This window comes from Onthophagus taurus, chromosome 3 (genome assembly GCF_036711975.1).
Source record: "Onthophagus taurus isolate NC chromosome 3, IU_Otau_3.0, whole genome shotgun sequence".
NCBI classification, from domain to species: Eukaryota; Metazoa; Arthropoda; class Insecta; order Coleoptera; family Scarabaeidae; genus Onthophagus; species Onthophagus taurus.
The window spans coordinates 4167619-4185566 of record NC_091968.1 but is presented as its reverse complement, the minus strand read 5'-3'; the positions used below and the strand labels follow the sequence as shown (position 1 = coordinate 4185566).

At 33.6% G+C, this 17948-nt stretch overlaps 2 protein-coding genes across 7 annotated transcripts in view; both read left to right on the top strand.

The window, feature by feature from the left end:
* The window catches only part of LOC111417503 (C2 and C2B_Munc13-like domain-containing protein staccato), a 36848-nt gene that overhangs the window by 12731 nt on the left and 6169 nt on the right, over nucleotides 1–17948 (top strand). For 3 of the 5 annotated variants that reach the window (XM_023049800.2, XM_023049802.2, XM_023049801.2), the window contains 5 exons: nucleotides 8166–8397; nucleotides 10243–10586; nucleotides 10637–11593; nucleotides 11644–11856; nucleotides 17315–17930. In XM_023049800.2, coding sequence (XP_022905568.2) covers nucleotides 8166–8397; nucleotides 10243–10586; nucleotides 10637–11593; nucleotides 11644–11856; nucleotides 17315–17930 — 2362 coding nt within the window. Of the gene's footprint in view, nucleotides 1–1362; nucleotides 1440–8165; nucleotides 8398–9755; nucleotides 10135–10242; nucleotides 10587–10636; nucleotides 11594–11643; nucleotides 11857–17314; nucleotides 17931–17948 lie in introns of those variants that run through there. The other 2 variants (XM_023049803.2, XM_023049804.2) reach the window with 2 other exon arrangements.
* On the top strand, nucleotides 1366–8082 carry LOC139428868 (succinic semialdehyde dehydrogenase). 2 transcript variants are annotated; one of them, XM_023049805.2, is made up of 3 exons: nucleotides 1366–1439; nucleotides 1960–3117; nucleotides 7457–8082. In XM_023049805.2, exons 2-3 carry the CDS (start codon nucleotides 2013–2015, stop codon nucleotides 7861–7863), a joined length of 1512 nt encoding a protein of 503 aa, XP_022905573.2. In that variant the 5' UTR covers nucleotides 1366–1439; nucleotides 1960–2012; the 3' UTR covers nucleotides 7864–8082. The 2 variants fall into 2 exon arrangements, with proteins under 2 accessions (XP_022905573.2, XP_071050999.1); XM_071194898.1 differs by lacking the exon at nucleotides 1366–1439 and having other exon boundaries at nucleotides 1835–3117.

Genomic DNA, 17948 nt, shown 5'->3' with positions numbered 1-17948 from the left:
AGAACCTATATGAAATTTTCTGCTCTATACAATGGTATATAACTTTAGTAGATCATATTGTTACACAAGTATTTTAACCCCCTAAAACCGCGAAAATCGTCTATAATTGCTATATACAAATATTTAAGGCGTCATAACTTTCTTATATGATACGGACAAAACTCTGAGACCATATTGAACCCATAGGAAATTTTCCGCTCTATACAATGGTATATAACATTACTAGACCACATGGTTTCACAAGCATTTTCTCCCCCAAAAACTGCTATATACATAATATTTTTATTAATATTATTACTTCCCATCTTGTTAGAATAATTAGGTGAATAAAATAACTTTGGTTTTGAGATGGATAAATTTTATTTTCGGCTCAACCGGTTTCAACTATTTTTAGTCATCTTCAGGAGCGTTAGCCACGTCAACTTTACTTTTAATTAAATTCCTTGTTGTTAAAGAAAACGATTATAAATAAGAAGATGAATCCAGATTTTGAAAATTGAAAGTAAAGTTGACGTGGTTAAGGCTCCTGAAGATGACTAAAAATAGTTGAAACCGGTTGAGCCGAAAATAAAATTTATCCATCTCAAAAGCAAAGTTATTTTATTCACCTAATTATAATGTTTTTATGCTACGGTTCTTGTGCGTATGTACTAGAATATCTAGATAATAATCAATAACGAAATTGTCTAGATACATATTTGCTTGCTTATGATTAGATAAAAGTGTTTTATAGCTTGAATAGTATGTCGTAATACAGACTCTGTTCTTTCAGTTTTACTAAGAGAAAGTGTTAAATGTGCAAATTCTTTTACTAAATATAATCTCCAGTCATTGGGCATCATATTCTCCTAATATATTCTTCAAAATTTGTTTTAATACTTAATTGATACGTATTTTTATGCACATGAGCACAACAAGGGTGTAACTGTTGGATCTCTTTCAGAACAATTTAGTACTACATACTTTGTATGCGTATTTTAAGTAATCCAAGACGGTAGTTACGTTGAATGCTAACATCCAAAAACACGAAGGAGGCAGTGATATTACACCAGCATAACACAAGATACGCTGACTCGAAGAAATGGGCTTTCTTACTACACTACCAGTAGCATCTAACAATAAAAACTAGTATTACTAGACTCTATTGCAGCTTAGTTCTTTACTAAGCACATAGACTGTTAAGGGTTGCTTTAAAGGAAAAATCAGGGTTTCTCGTGATAAAGTAGATAGAAAAACAAGGGTAATGACCTAATAGTTTGTTCCTGAGAGGTTCGTTGCTGTCGTCGCATGAGTAAACAGTCTTATCTTAACAATTAAACAGTATTTTACAACAAACAAGATTAACAACTATGATTTTAGTTTCAGTAGATTTTTCTCTTTTAATTAGTTGAGGTTGTAATGAATCGCATTAAAAACAAATGGATGTACTTTACTAAAAGGTCAGCTCATAAAATTACCTTAAATTTTCTTTTGGATATAAGATATCTCAATATTTTGAAATTTAAATTAAGTATAGTTGTGTCACCCAATAGATGTCGCTGTGTACGAAGAATATTTAAACACTTTTTTATTAATTTTAAAGAAATCCCAGTATGAATAAAATCTAATTTTTAACCATTATCAATTATTTAATTTATTAATAATTAAATATAAACATTTTATAATCATTTTAAAAAATCTTTCCATCGTGAAGTTAGCTTCAACTCCTCTAGCAAGACGAAATTAAATTAAATTAAATTATCGAATTGAAACCAAATTATCTAATAAAAATTTAGTTACAAAACTTTAACCTTCTCTCAGTTACGCAACAATCGTTTTTCAACGCTAATCTCGTTAAACGTTGTAACAAATAACCTCGACTTTTTTTATTTAATTTTATTATCAACGTCATCTAAGAGATGTCGCTATCTGCAAGAAAATTTAACTGGTGATAGTTAATACGTCAAGTCTGTTTTTTAGGTTAAGTAAAAGTCAGTTAGAAGGTCGTTTATTTTAAAAAATAAACCTTTCGCATGATGTATGCGATTAATCGGTGTCGCGTGACAAATGTGATAATGTCAAACGTAAGAAGTATGCATCTGTTAAAAGAAAAAGCTTTTGTGAACGGGAAATGGAGTGCAGCGGAAAATCAACAAACTTTCGATGTTTACAACCCGGCTAATGGAAAAGTTGTCGGCTCGGTTCCGGATATGGATGTAAGCGATGCTAATTTAGCGATAAAAGCGGCTTCCGAAGCGTTTGAAACGTGGAAATTGACCACTGCTAAAGAACGGTCGAAATTATTAAGGAAATGGTTTGATTTATTAGAAGCTAACGCTGAAGGTATTGCTGAAATTATGACCGCTGAGTCGGGAAAACCATTAACAGAAGCTAAAGGGGAAGTTGTTTACGGTAATGCTTTTATTGAATGGTTCTCAGAAGAAGCACGAAGAATCAATGGGGAAATAATTCCCAGCCCGGTGGCTACTAGAAAGATTTTAGTTGAAAAATTTCCAATTGGAGTTGTTGGTTTGATTACCCCGTGGAATTTCCCACATGCTATGATAACAAGAAAAGCTGGTGCAGCTTTAGCTGCTGGTTGTACTTGCGTTATAAAACCAGCTGAAGATACACCATTAACTGCATTAGCAATTTGCCAGTTAGCTCACGAAGCTGGATTTCCCGAAGGTGTTTTAAATGTAATCACTTGCGATCGAAAAAACGCACCTGATATTGGAAAATTATTATGTACAAGCCCCAATGTTGCCGGTATTTCTTTCACCGGCTCAACTTATGTTGGAAAACTTTTAAACCAACAATGCGCCCCACATATAAAAAGAGTTGGATTAGAATTAGGTGGAAATGCTCCATTTATCATCTTTGATAGTGCTAATATTGATAAAGCCGTTCAAGGAGCTTTGGCTTCGAAATTTCGCAATTGTGGGCAAACTTGCGTTTCAGCGAATCGATTTTTAGTTCAAGAAAACGTTTATGACGAATTTGTTAATAAATTTACCGAAGAAATTAAAAAGATGTCAATCGGAGATGGGGTTAACCCTGGAGTTAATGTTGGACCTTTAATTAATGAAATGCAATTTAATAAAGTTTATACAATGGTTGAAGATGCTAAAAAATTAGGTACAAAATTAGGAAAAATTCAAGAATCATCATGTGGCTTAAAAATCGACGATTTTTTTTTAATCAATGTGAAATAACCCAAAAAACACGTTAAAAATAAAAAGAAAGTGTGGAAAAGTGTAGAACATGCCAAAAATTAAATTAAAGTTTCGACGTGACGTCACGCTTTGTGACGTCACAAGCAATATTAACCATGCAGTTTCCTACTAAACCGGTCAACATCTAACCTACAAATTGTTTGTTTTATAAAAACGCACAAATCAATCTGATAATCTTAAAAGTAAAGTTATTTTCACTAAACTAGGTGAGATTACAACGTATATTTTCGGATGAAACGCCCTTTCATGCATAATGACTACAATAGACTGTGTGTCAATAGACTCTGTGTTAATACTAGAACTACACTACACTGAAAACTAGAAATATTTGGATTTAGCCCAACACCTCTCAAGACGGCTAAACCCGAATGATTCTAGTTCTAGGTCTTATGTTAGTTCTAATGCAAAACTAGAACTAACACAAGACCTTCAACTAGAATCATTCGGGTTTAGCCCCACGTCTCTCAAGACGGCTAAACCCGAATGATTCTAGTTTTAGGTCTTGTGTTAGTTCTAGTGTTAGTGTAAAACTAGAACTAACCCTAGAACTAGAAACTATTGGGTTTAACCGTGCGTCTTTCAAGACGGCTAAACCCGAATGATTCTAGTTCTAGGTCTTGTGTTAGTTCTAGTGATAGTGTACAATTAGAACTAAGACTACACCTAGAACTAGAAATTATCGGGTTTAGCCGTGCGTCTTAAGACCGATACTTTCTAGCTCTAGGTCTACTGTTGGTTCTAGTTTTAGTTCAATAAAATATGCAACATAGTGATATCTTATGCTAACTAGCGTTACCTACCACTGTCACTAGAACTAACATGAGACCTAGAATTAGAAACATTCGGATTTAGCCGCACGTCTTTCAAGACGGCTAAACCCGTCTTGTCTACATTTCTAGTTCTAGATCTATTGTTAGCTCTAGTTTTACAGTAGCACTGTCACTAGAACTAACACAAGACCTAGAACTAGAATCATTCGGGTTTAGCCGTCTTGAAAGACGTGCGGCTAAATCCGAATGTTTCTAGTTCTCGGTCTAGTGTTAGTTCTAGTTTTAGTGCAATAAAAATATGCTTAGAACTAGAAACATTCGGGTTTAGCCGCACGTCTCTCAAGACGGCTAAACCCGAATGATTCTAGTTCTAGGTCTTATGTTAATTTTACTATCCGTGCAAAAAGTCAAGGCCCCTCACTTTAGAGATCGATATCTTCGTAACCGCTCGATGGAAAAACTTGCGGTAAAGTTTATTGTAATCAGTGAACATTTTTGCGTATTACATGTTAATTTGGAAATTTTCGGATCCGCGGTTTTTCTTTTATCGCGAGTTAAGTGAAAAAAGTACCCGATTTTTGAGGGTGCCAGCAACTTTGTCTACTTTGCGATTTTTTTTCTCTAAAACTATTTGACGAAAAAATTTCAAATTTGAACTGGTGGTAAACCGACGTATTCTAAATGCGGATCATATTTTAGTTTTTCGATATTCCATATAGTTTCGGGAAAAATCGCGGTTTAGTAGGATGCGGTTATTTCGAAAACGACCTGGCGGATTTCAACGCGGTTTTTACCACAATATGTCAAATAATGTCGGTTTATTTAGTTATTTATTTATTCATCCAAAATAAACAAGGTTTCCCCTAATTACAGATTTCGGAATAACCTATACTAAATTAATACATAATAATTAAACAAAATTGAATTAAATATTAAACTAAATTTAATATTAAACCAAGCCGTACTCGATTTGTAAGCAAATAAGTAAAAATACACAAAATGAAACAAGATAAAAGAATAACATAAAAACAGAACAGACGAATGGAACAGAGTGCGCGAAGAATTATGAACTATAATAAGATTTTATAAGATCAGCCACTGCACTGGGCGGTTGCAGCGTTCATCACAGACATCAAATTCTTTTTTACTGTTTTTACATCAACGCCAAGTAGTGGGATGAAGGAAGCCATAGATAGGTTGTCGAATTCCGTTATCAATTTTTCAAAATTAGGGCTCCCTAATTGTTTAAGAGCGATTTAATGGAATTACAAATTAAAGAGAAACAGAAATAAGCTATACGGGGAGAGGAGGGTTCCGTCCAATCGGAACAGACGGTGCGTCCCAAACAGTACGTCGCGTCTTTATCTTACCTACATAAAGAAATAAGGCGCGACGTCCTGTCTGGGACGCACTATCTGCACGTCGCGCCTTTATCTTACCTACATAAAGAAATAAGACGCAACGTCCTGTCTAGGACGCACCATCTGTTCCGATTTTACGGAACCCTCCTCTCCCCGTATAGCTTATTTCTGTTTCTCTTTAATTTGTACTTCCATTAAATCGTTCTTAAACAATTAGGGAGCCCTAATTTTCAAAAATTGATGAACAGATGATGCGTCCCAGACAGTACGTCGCGCCTTTATCTTACCTACATAAAGAAATAAGGCGCGACGTCCTGTCTGGGACGCACCATCTGTTCCGATCAGACGGAATTCCCGTCACCCCGCAGTGCTTATTTCTGTTTCTCTTTAATTTGTAATTTCATTAAATCGCTCTTAAAAAATTAGAGAGCTCTAATTTTGAAAAACTGATAACGGAATCCGACAACCGACATTGTTTGACATATTTTGGTCAAATCCGCGAGGAAATCCACCTAGCCGTTTTCGACATAACAGCGTCTTACTAAACCACGATTTTCCGTGAAACTGTATGGAATATCGAAAAAATAAAATATGCCACTCATTGAACACATCAGGCTACCACCTGTTCAAAATTCATTCATCATTTTTCGTACGATAGTTTTCGAGAGAAAAAATCGCAAAGTTGATAAAGTTGCCGGTACCGTAAAAAGCAATGCAAAGAAAACCGTGGGTCCGAAAATTTTCAAATTAACATTTGTTACGTAGTTGTTTTTTATCGAGCGGTTGCGAAGATATAGATCTCCAAAATGAGGGGCCTTGACTTTTTGCGCGGATAGTAGTGACAGTGTTAGTGTAGAACTAGAACTGACACTAGACCTACTTCATGCCCAACCCGACATTTGAAAAATTCGCAGTAGTGTTTTGGCAGCAGTATATAGTCGTCTGAAAGCATTAAATAGTCTTTGCCAACAATATCTAGCTTTCTCCAAGCAATTAGTAATATTTCCAACAATATTTAGCATTCTGACAGTAGTTAATGGTCTTTTGGAAACAGTATCTTGTCTTTCCAAGCACTAGTAATAGTTTCTCCCAGCAGGTGGTAATCTTTTCTAGTAGTATCGCTCTGAAAGCAGTAAGTAGTCTTATGGAAGCAGTATCTCGTCTTTCCAATCAGTTTATAGTTACGTATGTTAGCACTATCTAGTCTTCTCCAAGCACATCACAATCTTTTCCACCTGTATGTAGCATTTTGGAAGCAGTAGGTACCTTTTTTTTTGGAGCATATCTCTTCTTTCCAAGTAGTTATTAGTCTTTTGCACCACTATCTAGCATTTTGGAAGTAGTAGGTACCTTTTTTGGAGAGCATATCTCTCCTTTCCAAGTAGTTATTAGTCTTTTCCAGTAGTATTTAACATTCTGGAAGCAGTAGGTAGCTTTTTGGAAAGCATATCTCTTTTCCAAACAATTATTAACGTCTTTGAAAGCAATAAGTAGTCTTGGAAGCAGTATTCCGCCTGTCCAAGTAGGTCAAAACCTTTAACATCAGTGTTTAGCGTTCTGGAAGCAATAGGTATTATTCTGAAAACAGTATCTAGTCTTTTTCAAGTAAGTTGTGGTCTTTTTCTGCAATATCTAACATTTTAGAAGCAGTAAGTAACTTTTTGAAATAGTAATTTCTCTTTCCAAAAAGTTTTTAGTCTTTTACTAGCACTATTTATTCTTCTGATAGCAATAATTAGTCTTTTGCCAACAGTATCTAGCATTCAGAAACCAATAAGTTAAAGATTTTAGGTTATCTTTAGTTTATAGATGGTAAACAACGACATTTTAGTTGTAGAAACAACCGTTTTTCACTCGAAAATATGCGTTTTAACTAAATGTATGGTTAACACGGTCGATGACGTCACAAAAAGTGACGTCACGTCGAAACTTTAAAGTGATTTTTGTAAGTTTTACACTTTTCCGCACTTTTTTTTATTTGTAACGGCTTACTTGAGTGATTTCCGGTCGATTAAAAAAAAAATAGTCGATTTATAAGCGACATGATGTTTCTTGAATTATTCCCAAAATTATATTTAAAACTGTGGTAAATGAAAATAATAAATTTTAGGTGCAACTATAAAAACTGGTGGACAACCAATAGAAAACTTAGGAAAATTGTTTTACACCCCCACCGTGATAACAAACGTTTCGGCATCAATGCAAGTTTACAATGAAGAAGTTTTTGGCCCAGTCGCCACAATAATCAAGTTTCAATCTGAAGAGGAAGTTTTAAAAGTTGCTAATAACACAGAAAGAGGATTAGCTGGTTATTTTTATTCTCAAGATATTTCCCAAATTTTTCGAGTTTCTAAATTATTAGAAGTAGGAATGGTTGGGATTAATGAGGGGTTGATATCGACGGTGGAAGCCCCATTTGGGGGCATTAAAGAGTCGGGTATCGGACGGGAAGGGTCTCATTATGGTATTGATGAATACACTTACATTAAATATATGTGTGTTGGTAATTTAGGTTAAAAATGTTGGTTCACTTTAGGATTTTAATTAATTATTGTGATAAGAATTTGTCTTCCAATAAAAATATAATTAATATTTAAAAAAAAAATTTAACCACAATAATTTGTGGATTAAAATGTGGTGAGATACAGAATTTTAGAAAGTTAAAAAAACGTTTTATCTGTTATTTAGTTTAAAATCCAAATATATATACAAATAAAAAGTTAAGTATAAAAAAAAGTTTTTTAATTTTATAACTTTTCCTTTTTCTTATCATTTCCCTTCATTTTTAATTATTAATTTTGATTATTAATTTTGTTTAGAATACAAGAAATCGATGGAGGATTTTTTGAGACGTTCGGACATTTGTTTCGAGAAAAATCGATTTACGCCGCCGCCAAAGAAAAACAAGAAAAGGAAACAGTCGCAAAGGAAGCTGCAGATTTAGAAGCGGTTATTGAGAATGTTCCGGAAATTGCTGAAACGGAAGAAATTCCATCCAGTTCTGATAGTGAACCGGAAGATCAAACTTTGTATATTTCGACAGCTTTAAATGTAAGTCATGAAATCTCTTCTTTGTAATGTATATTGTAAATACGAGATATTCTTTTGGGTGTTCTAAGAAGCTTTGTTCAAAAAGATTTCTGATTTAAATTTAGCTCCAAAAAAATAGTAAATAATTCTCAAATTATTACACTTGTATTGGGAAACCCAATTCTATATAAACATATAGATTTAATATAAAAAATTTCGAGGAAAAGCAGTTTGAACTGAATTGTTAGGTTAACTTGATTTTGTAACTTAACAAAAAAGACAAATTTAAAAAGATCGTCTTATCCGTATTTTTGGGAGCAGAGAAGTGATTTAATTGTTATTCAGCGTTAGATTGTGGTATATTTTCATTCTACGAAAAGTAGAACTAACACTAGACCTAGAACCAGAATCACTCGGGTTTAACCATGCGTCTCTTAAGACGGCTAAACCCGAATGAGTCTAATTCTAGGTCTTATGTTAGTTGTAGTGCAAAACTAAAACTAACACTAGACCGAAAACTAGAAACATTCGGCTTTAGCTCCACGTCTCTCAAGACGGCTAAACCTGAATGATTCTAGTGTTAGGTCTTGTGTTAGTTCTAGTGATAGTGTTAGTGTAAAACTAGAACTAACACTAGAACTAGAAAGAATCGGGTTTAGCCATGCGTCTGTTAAGACGGAAAGTCAAAATTATAAGCAAAACTTTTCGTTTGCAAAACAATCCAATGCCTGTACTATTAAGCTGTCTTGCATTTTATGTAGGACAGTGCAAGTGCATAGTAGTTTCGTAACTATGGTTACTGCATTAATATATTGCGACTTACATGAAATTCCCGGTATAAAGCTCTCTTTCATCGTTATCCATTTTAAAGTAATAAACGACTTTGTTATTAAGACCATCAATAGAAATAAACAACAATGAAAAATTATCATTTATGGCAAAGACTTTTTGTCTCAACTTCTACTACTTATTTTCAACACGATTATACCAAGAATGACCACGAAAATTCCTATTTATTATTAAAACGAAAATTTTCTTTATCTTTTTGGTTAGATATAATTCTAAGTAACTTTTTCTATATCAATTTACAGTATAACCGCAAATATTATGGATGTGGCAAATACATAAAATCTTCTATTTATAAATATTTCCTGAGAAATAACTTTATGAATGAAATCTACTCGTAAAAGTTAAAAGTGAAAGTGGTCGCAAAATCATGTCGTTCTTAGTTTCGTATTCGCGCCCCCTAAAAATAACTCAACGGGCTGCATGCCTCATCAAAAATTTTGTTTTACGTTTTCTACCTCTCGTAGAAATATCGCATCTAAATTTAGCCAGAAATCTCTCTCCACTTAGTAATCGTGACCGAGAGTACGTTCTTACGTAAACCTTTATTAGTTTCCTACTTGCGAGATGTTCAGCCCCCGTTATAGCCAATGTTTTTTACGAGAGAGCGCGACCGTCTTATCCCGAAACTAACGCCCAAACGAGAATAACTTTGGCAAAAGCCACGATCCCGAATTTCTTAGCAACAACAACAAGGCAGCTTGATTTTCGACCAGGACGAAACGGTGAAAATCGATTTTTTTTTCGCAAAACGTTATGTTTCGCGCGGGGAAACATAGCGTCAGCGATTTAAGTTTAAACCGGAACCATCCGAGATTGATTAGGCGAAAATCGCTCTCTATTTTAACATTTCGCGGGCTTAAAAAAGAGGAATGGCAGCAGAGAAATCAGTTAAATGTTTCTTCAATGACCGTAAGTCTATTTCTGTAAACCATTTTAATTTAAAAATTCCCCAAAATTTAAATTTAGAATCTATTTTTAAGTGTCATTCAAAAGTTTAATTAATCATTCTATTTACAGATAGACGAATTGTACGTGGAAATGTTATATGTTATCATCCACAACGTTGGATGCGATGTGAATTACGAGGTTGGGCAAACAGCTTTGTTATCGTACATCCAAGATGCTTTCAAGATCGATAACAGGAAGCACCAAGATTTATTCGATATCGCCCAAAAGAAAGAACCCCCTGAAATGTTATTAAATATCGAAGTCATTGAAGCCAAAGATTTGGTTTCGAAAGATCCGAATGGGCTTGCCGATCCTTTTGTAACGCTTTACTTGGCTTCGAATTCTTCGCAACGTTATAATTCTTCTGTTAAACCAACTACGTTAAGTCCAGTTTGGGAAGAACATTTCGCTTTGTAAGTTCATCTTTTTTAACAAAAATTTATTTAAAATTGCTTTCTTTTAGGCCAGTTCCAGAAAATCCATCCGATGATACACTATGCCTTGAAGTATGGGATTTTGACCCCGCCGAAACTGTCGGTGAAAAATTCGGGAAATTCTTCGACGTAAAAGGAGTTAGAGGAATGCGTAGACTCGTTAAAGAAATCGCTGTAACTGCTACTTCGGGGCAACATCGCAACGAATTAATCGGCCGCGCTCAAATCCCATTAAGCGCAATCCCCGCTTCCGGAATGACAATGTGGTATAGCTTAGATAAAAAGAACAAAATAACCCGCCAAGGAGTAATCAAAGTACGAATAGCTTTCAGTTCAGAAAAAAACGTTCACGTCGCCGCCCAAGAACATAAACATCTCTTAAGAATCTTACTTTTACACGAATTAGAAACGTCGAAAGTGGCCCCATTTTGGTGGTGTGGCTCTTTTAGTCCTCAAGGAAATGCTTTAATAACCCAACACGTTGCGCAATCGGGATTATCAACTCCAGATATTGCTTTAGCACAATGGATCGTTTACACAAATGTGCACCGAACGCATCCGTTAAGTTTCGATTTATTCGTTGATATTTTAGAGAAGCTTTGCAAACCGATTCAGTATAATAGTTTTGAAGAGGAAGATTTAAAGTTGTTTTGGGACGCGACAAAAAAATTAATCCCGACTTGTTTGAGTATGATTCGAAAGATTCGCAAAACCAATTTTAAAGAAAAAAATCAGTTGAAGCAGGTTGCGAAAGTTTTAAACGTTTTGGGGTTAATTTCTATGTTGGATCCTCCGGAAAATATTAACGAGTTATTAGAAAATTGCGTCGTGAAGGGGGCGAAAGATTGGTTTGAGCACATTTTGGAAAATACTCAGTTGGTGGAGGATAGTGATGAGGCGAAAATGAAACGGTTGGTTAAAATCGTTCAATTAGTTCGGACTGATTTACAGAAAGCCATTGAGTATTATGATAAGATGTTTCATGAGTAAGTTTATTTTTAATTTTTTTTGTTTTTAATAACCATTTTTTTTTAAGATCATTAAATTTTAAATATGCCAAAGAATTATACAAGATTTATCAAAATAAACTCACCGACCTCATCGAACCGGAAGTGAAACACGTCAGCGAAACAATGGCTAGGATGCCCCACGTTGGATTTACCAACATAAAACAAGTAGACACCAATCAACCTATGGTCGTTGGAACAACTTTATTCGAATTATATTTATACATACAAAGATTTGTAATGTAAGTATAGTAAAAGGTAGATATAACAGATTAATACGGGGAAGGAAGTGGAAATGCTTAAATTATTCTATTCGTGTTTTGTAATGTTGACGCTTATTCGGCTTATTCGACAGTAATAAATACAGCGTGTGTAGAAATTGACTCTGAATCTTAAAATGTTGTATCATGCTTCGTATGGTTTCAGGAAGCACTTAACCCATTTAGATCTTTAGAAACAATATTTAAAATATAAAATACAACATAATACATTTTAGTAGATTTTTTGAATGTTACGTTAACGCAACATTGGGACTAACTCCATAGTAAATGGAAATTTACATTTGATGCACATAAATACTATCGTGCTCTGATATACCTAATTGTGGAACCACGTCCTCTGGTGTATCTTAATTGTTGTTGACACTAATAAGGCTTCATACAAGCCTTTATAAGTTTAACATTTATAAATAACGGCCACCACCATTTTTTTCCTGGTAATAGTGTTTCAAATGTTCCGACAATATCAGATGGCAAATCTTATATTCCACCGTTAGTTTCTTCATTAATATCTTCCTCATTGGTCAAATTGTCACTATAAAATTGTACATACCATCATAAAATGTTCTTGAGTCACAATATTGTGATGTACTCACTTTTCCACACTTATTACAAAAATTATATTATATGTACAGTCATGTTCACGGGAAATGCACACTCAAGGTCAAGCGCTGTTGTAAGATCCGACATGCCGCTGGCTTAGTGTGCATTTCCCGCGAACATGACTGTACATAATGAACTTTTTTTAAGCATTCTTTGAAAAGAACAAAAAGGTGTCAAAAATTATATTTGCGTAAACAATAACACCTAAAATCAATAACATTTATTACTAGCAATAATATTCTCAATTTTGTCGTAATTTGGAGCGTAAATGAAACCCGACTCGTTGAATAAACATAATTAAAATATATATTATATTCTTTCTTTTTATTATAGATAGCAATTTTTAATTTTTATTTAATTAATAACCGCCTGAATGCACCCTAACCAACTATTTGCAGTCACAAAAACAACTTCAGACAAGTTTACGAATGCAATTCATATGTATACCTACTGGTAGGTGCTAGGTCCCAATGTTGCGTTATCGCAACGTTCAACTTCAAAGTCACTTGGAAACTAGATTTTGTAAAAATAGTTAGTTATTCATCCACATTCTTGTTCTATGAAGTATGCTGTATATGAAAAACATTCAGGATTAAAAAATTCAGGTTCCTTTTTACAATATTTTTAAAATTATATTACCATGCTAAAAATTTCACCATTTTTGTTAATTTATATTTACGCTTAAAAGTTGAATTATCTATGACAAAAAACTGCATAGGTGTGCTCAAATCCTTCTTAAACGAATAGTATTTTTCTGATCAAAAATCAATGCTTTTAAATATTAAAAAAAAATCATTTTGCGAACGTTGCGTTAACGCAACTATGGTCCTAAATGGGTTAAAAGAAACGGATATAATTCAAGAAACATCATGTCGCTTAAAAATCGACATTTTTTTTTAATCGGCGGGAAATCACATGAAATAAGCTGTTACAAATAATGAAAAAGTACGGAAAAGTGTTAAACTTATCGAAAAACTTATATTTTGTGTGGTAACCATATATTTTCGCAACACATTTGGTTAAAACTCATATTTTCGAGTGAAATACGGTTGTTTCTTAGGTTTTCTATAAACTAAAGATAACCTAAAATCTATACCTAATGCCCTACCTCCTCTTTAACTCTTTGATTCTGCGAAAAGCCGGATACCAGATATTCGGCATACCCTTCGGCCGGATATCCGGCATATTATGGTTATAATTTCTGGTACATTTCTAAAGTGATACCCTACATTATTGCGATATTTGAAAGCTGATAAGATATGTCAACTTATTTAGACCCAAGATACAAAATGAATTTTTTTGATGCTGATTTAACTAACGAAGCAACTCTAAAAAGAGGCTACTGTAATTAATAATTGGCGATATTTCCACAAGAATCCTTCAAGAAATGAATTTTATAGCGAATTTTGAAAATTATCGACGAAAATTGCAACATCGAAAATTTTATCAAAAACTAAAAGTTATTTTTCAAAACATGTTGGTCCATTGGAAAGAAGACACTTTTATTGACATTTTGGCAAATTTTCATACTCCTATTCCAAAAACTGGATTTTATACGAATTTTTAAAACTTAATCGGTGAAAATTGCAAAATTCGAAAAATTTGTCGATCATTTCAAGAATTTATTTCTCAACAACTGAAAGTGATTTTTCAAAATGGCTTATTGCATTAAAAAGAGGATACTTTAATTAATAATCGAAAGTGATAACAGCGACAGTTCTGTTAGTATTGAATGTGATGATGAATTACAAGCGAAGAAACGAAAAGTACACGAAACTGCAACAAGAGATTTTATACATCGTATTGGGATTGTTACAATGAGATTGCTAATGATAAATAAAGTTGTATTCAATTGAAAAAGTCCTATTGGGGTTGAACTTGATTATCTGCAGTGTCCAACACCTAAAAGATCATGTAACGCCGTATCGATTACATTCAGATGTTAACCTGTGAGAGACGTAGATCCTTTCGTTTATTAACCATTTTATTTAAAATCCTTCATAACTGCACCCCAAAGTACTTATCAGATAGGTTCCAGCAATTATCAACTCATGAGCTTGCTACTCGTTCACGTTCTGATACTATTCTTACATTTCCCGTTCATCAGTCGCTTGCGCTGTGGAATGGACTGCCTTCTGAAATTCGTAATATTTCTAGAATTACTAATTTTAGACATGTTTTAAAGAGCCACTTGCTTGCCCTTCGACTGGCTGTTTCCTGATTCTTTGTTCTTTGTCTTTCTCTTTTTTCCTCTCTTCAACTGCTTTTACTTGTTGGCAACTGATATCCCACAGGTTCTTTTGGTTTCTTTTAGCCGCTCTCTATCTCTCTTTTCGTGTCTTTTCTTTATTTTTCTCTGTGTTTTTCTTTTCTTGCTTAATCTTATTTGGTGATGTTAATAATATCTGATCACTACTTGCCATATTCAGTAAATATTATTTTTATTTTTGTTTGTTCTGTTGGGTCATTTGGTAGAGATCGCTTGTGCGATAAAATGATCCATTTGCTGATACTGCTTACTGTTTAAGTTAAGTGTATCTTATGTAATTTTGTATTTTTATCTGTGGCAATAAATGCTAAATAAATAAATAAAAGAGATACTAATTGCTGTGAATGGTGGAGTACTAAGTAAAAGGTTTAAAAAATATCCGACTAAAGCCGGGTAACTATCCGGTATCTGGCCGGATTTTAAAAAATTGCCGGATAGGCTGGATACCGGATAGTTGCCGGATATCCGTTCCACGACTTATTATTGTTATCAGATTATTTTTTTTAGTAGTTATTAGCGCCATCTAGTGATCCTGAATGCTAGCTACTGTTTGTAAAAGACTAATTATTGCTATCAGAAGATTAAATACTGCTAGTAAAAGACTAAAAACTGCTTGGAAAGAAGATATACTATTTCAAAAAGTTACCTACTGCTTCTAAAATGCTAGATACCGCAGGAAAAGACCACAACCTACTTGGAAAAGACTAGATACTGTTTTCAAAATAAAACCTATTGCTTCCAGAACGCTAAACAGTGCTGTTAAAGGTTTTGACCTACTTGGACAGGCGCAATACTGCTTCCAAGACCACTTATTGCTTTCAAAGACTTTAATAATTGTTTGGAAAAGAGATATGCTTTCCAAAAAGCTACCTACTGCGTCCAGAATGTTAAATACTGTTGGAAAAGACTAATAACAGCTTGGAAGTAAGAGATATGCTTCCCAAAAAGCTACCTAATGCTGCCACAATGCTAAATACTACTGGAAAAGACTAATAATTACCTGGAAAGAAGAGATATGCTCTTCAAAGAAGGTACCTACTGCTTCCAAAATGCTAGATACTAGTGGAAAAGATTACAATCTGCTTGGAGAAGACTAAATAGTGCTAACAAACAACTACAAACTGATTGGAAAGGCGAGATACTACTTCCATAAGACTACTTACTACTTTCAGAGCGCTATATACTACTGGAAAAGAGTGCGACCTGCTTGGAAAAGACTAAATACTGCTGGGAGACACTATTATCTGCTTGGAAAGACAAGATACTGTTTTCAAAAGACTATTAACTACTTTCAGAATGCTAAATATTGTTGGAAAGACTACTAATTCTTTGGAGAAAGCTAGATATTGTTGGCAAAGACTATTTAATGCTTTCAGAAGATTATATACTGCTGCCAAAGCACTACTAAGTGCTTGGAGATTGCAATATTATTGGCTGTCGACTGTTTACTGAAACTATTCTTCTGTTGAGTAATATCTTTTTGTGTCCCTTCCATTACAGATTTAAAAATTGCTGCTACAACACTCCATTCTTTCGATTCTTTCTGTATATCTATCGTGTTTCTTCTTTTTATTTTATTGTTTTCATCTTTTATATATAATAATAAATGTTATTATTATTATTGTATTGATCTAGGAGTATTATTCAATTTGATAACCTTTGCTGGTTCCCACTTATTCTTATATCTGTATACTACATTATTTTTTGTTTAAAGTTTTTGTAAAATTCATTATAATTTTTGGTCTTAATAGTTCATTTCTTATAGGTAATATAGTTTTTATTCTTCTACTAAATAAAAGTTCAGCAGGTGACAATGTTGTACCTAAAACTGGTGTTCTATGATATTCCATTAAAACATTATATAGGTCTAAATCTCCTTCCATTGCTTTTTTTAACATTTTTTACACATACCAATTGCCTTTTCTGCTAGTTCATTACTTTTAGGGTGATACGGATTGGAAATTTTAATTATAAAATTCCATACAATACCTAAAATCTTGAAATTTTTTAGAGCTGAAAGGCATATTGTCGGCTATCATTATTTGTGGAACTCCGTGTATTGAAAATATAGTGATTAATTCTTCCGAATTCTTTTGCTTTAATTTAACTAACTCTAACTGTAATGTTGGATGTTCAGTTATAATCATAGGTTCTTTAGGTTTTTTGTTCTGAAACTTCACACACATTCTACATTTGGCTATTTATTCTTTTATATCTTTTATCATTCCTTGCCAATAAAATAATGTTTTAGCTTATGCGATGGTTTTTGTCATTCCAAAATGTGTTACATGTAATTTTTTAATTTTTTCTGGAACCATATAGACATATTTATAGTGTGAACTAAATCATTTAAATCAGGTACAGTTATTTTTTCTGTCCTTTTACATGCTCTAATAGCATTCGCGATTAATAAACATTTACCTGGTTTGTATACAACATTTAAATCATATTTCAATAATTTTATTTGAATTCTTTGTAATCTGTTCGATGGAATTTTATTTATGTCTTATAGTCTTTTTATAAATCACCTAAAATAATTTTTTTTTAAAGTTTGGGGACAGATCTTTGTCCAACGGAACACGAAACCTTCGAAATAAAAAACTTTTACGTCTGGTTTTACAGCGCCGTAGCGCAATGGCTCGATATCGCGCTTTACAAAGCTCTCCAACGCATCGATAAAGCCGTTAGTTTGGATAAATTAGTACCGGTCGATGCAGAAATGAAAATAAGCTCATCGGCTATTGATTCATTAAGCATTTTCTATCAAATAAAAGTTTTTTGGCAGGAATTAAATTGGCCCGACGTCGAAGGTTCTTACACGTTCATCGCGAAAATCATTGATGATATTTGCCGATGTTGCGTTTATTACGCGGATAGAGTTTCGGATGCCGTCGAAGGAATGGGCGATATAAAAGACGTTTACGAGCAACGATTTCAAGTAACCAACGAATGGTGTCTTGCCATCAACAATATCGATTACGTTTTGCAACATTTAATACCGTTCACAAAAGAAATGGAGATGGAGAAAATAATCGAGAAATTAGGTGACATTAAAAGCCCCTTAGAAGCGCAAAGATGCCAACACACTTTAGACACCGTTATTGTTAATGCAGTTGATACCGTTAAAAATAAAATTATTGAGTTACTTGAAACCGTTGCGGAAAAGGTTAAATTTATTTATTAT

What these genes read in the sequence shown, in the direction of transcription:
- LOC139428868 (XM_023049805.2), top strand. Translation starts at nt 2,013, where the DNA reads ATGATGTATGCGATTAATCGGTGTCGCGTGACAAATGTGATAATGTCA. An exon ending in TGAAGATGCTAAAAAATTAG is followed by an intron (nt 3,118 to 7,456) that starts GTACAAAATTAG and finishes AATAAATTTTAG; the next exon opens with GTGCAACTATAAAAACTGGT.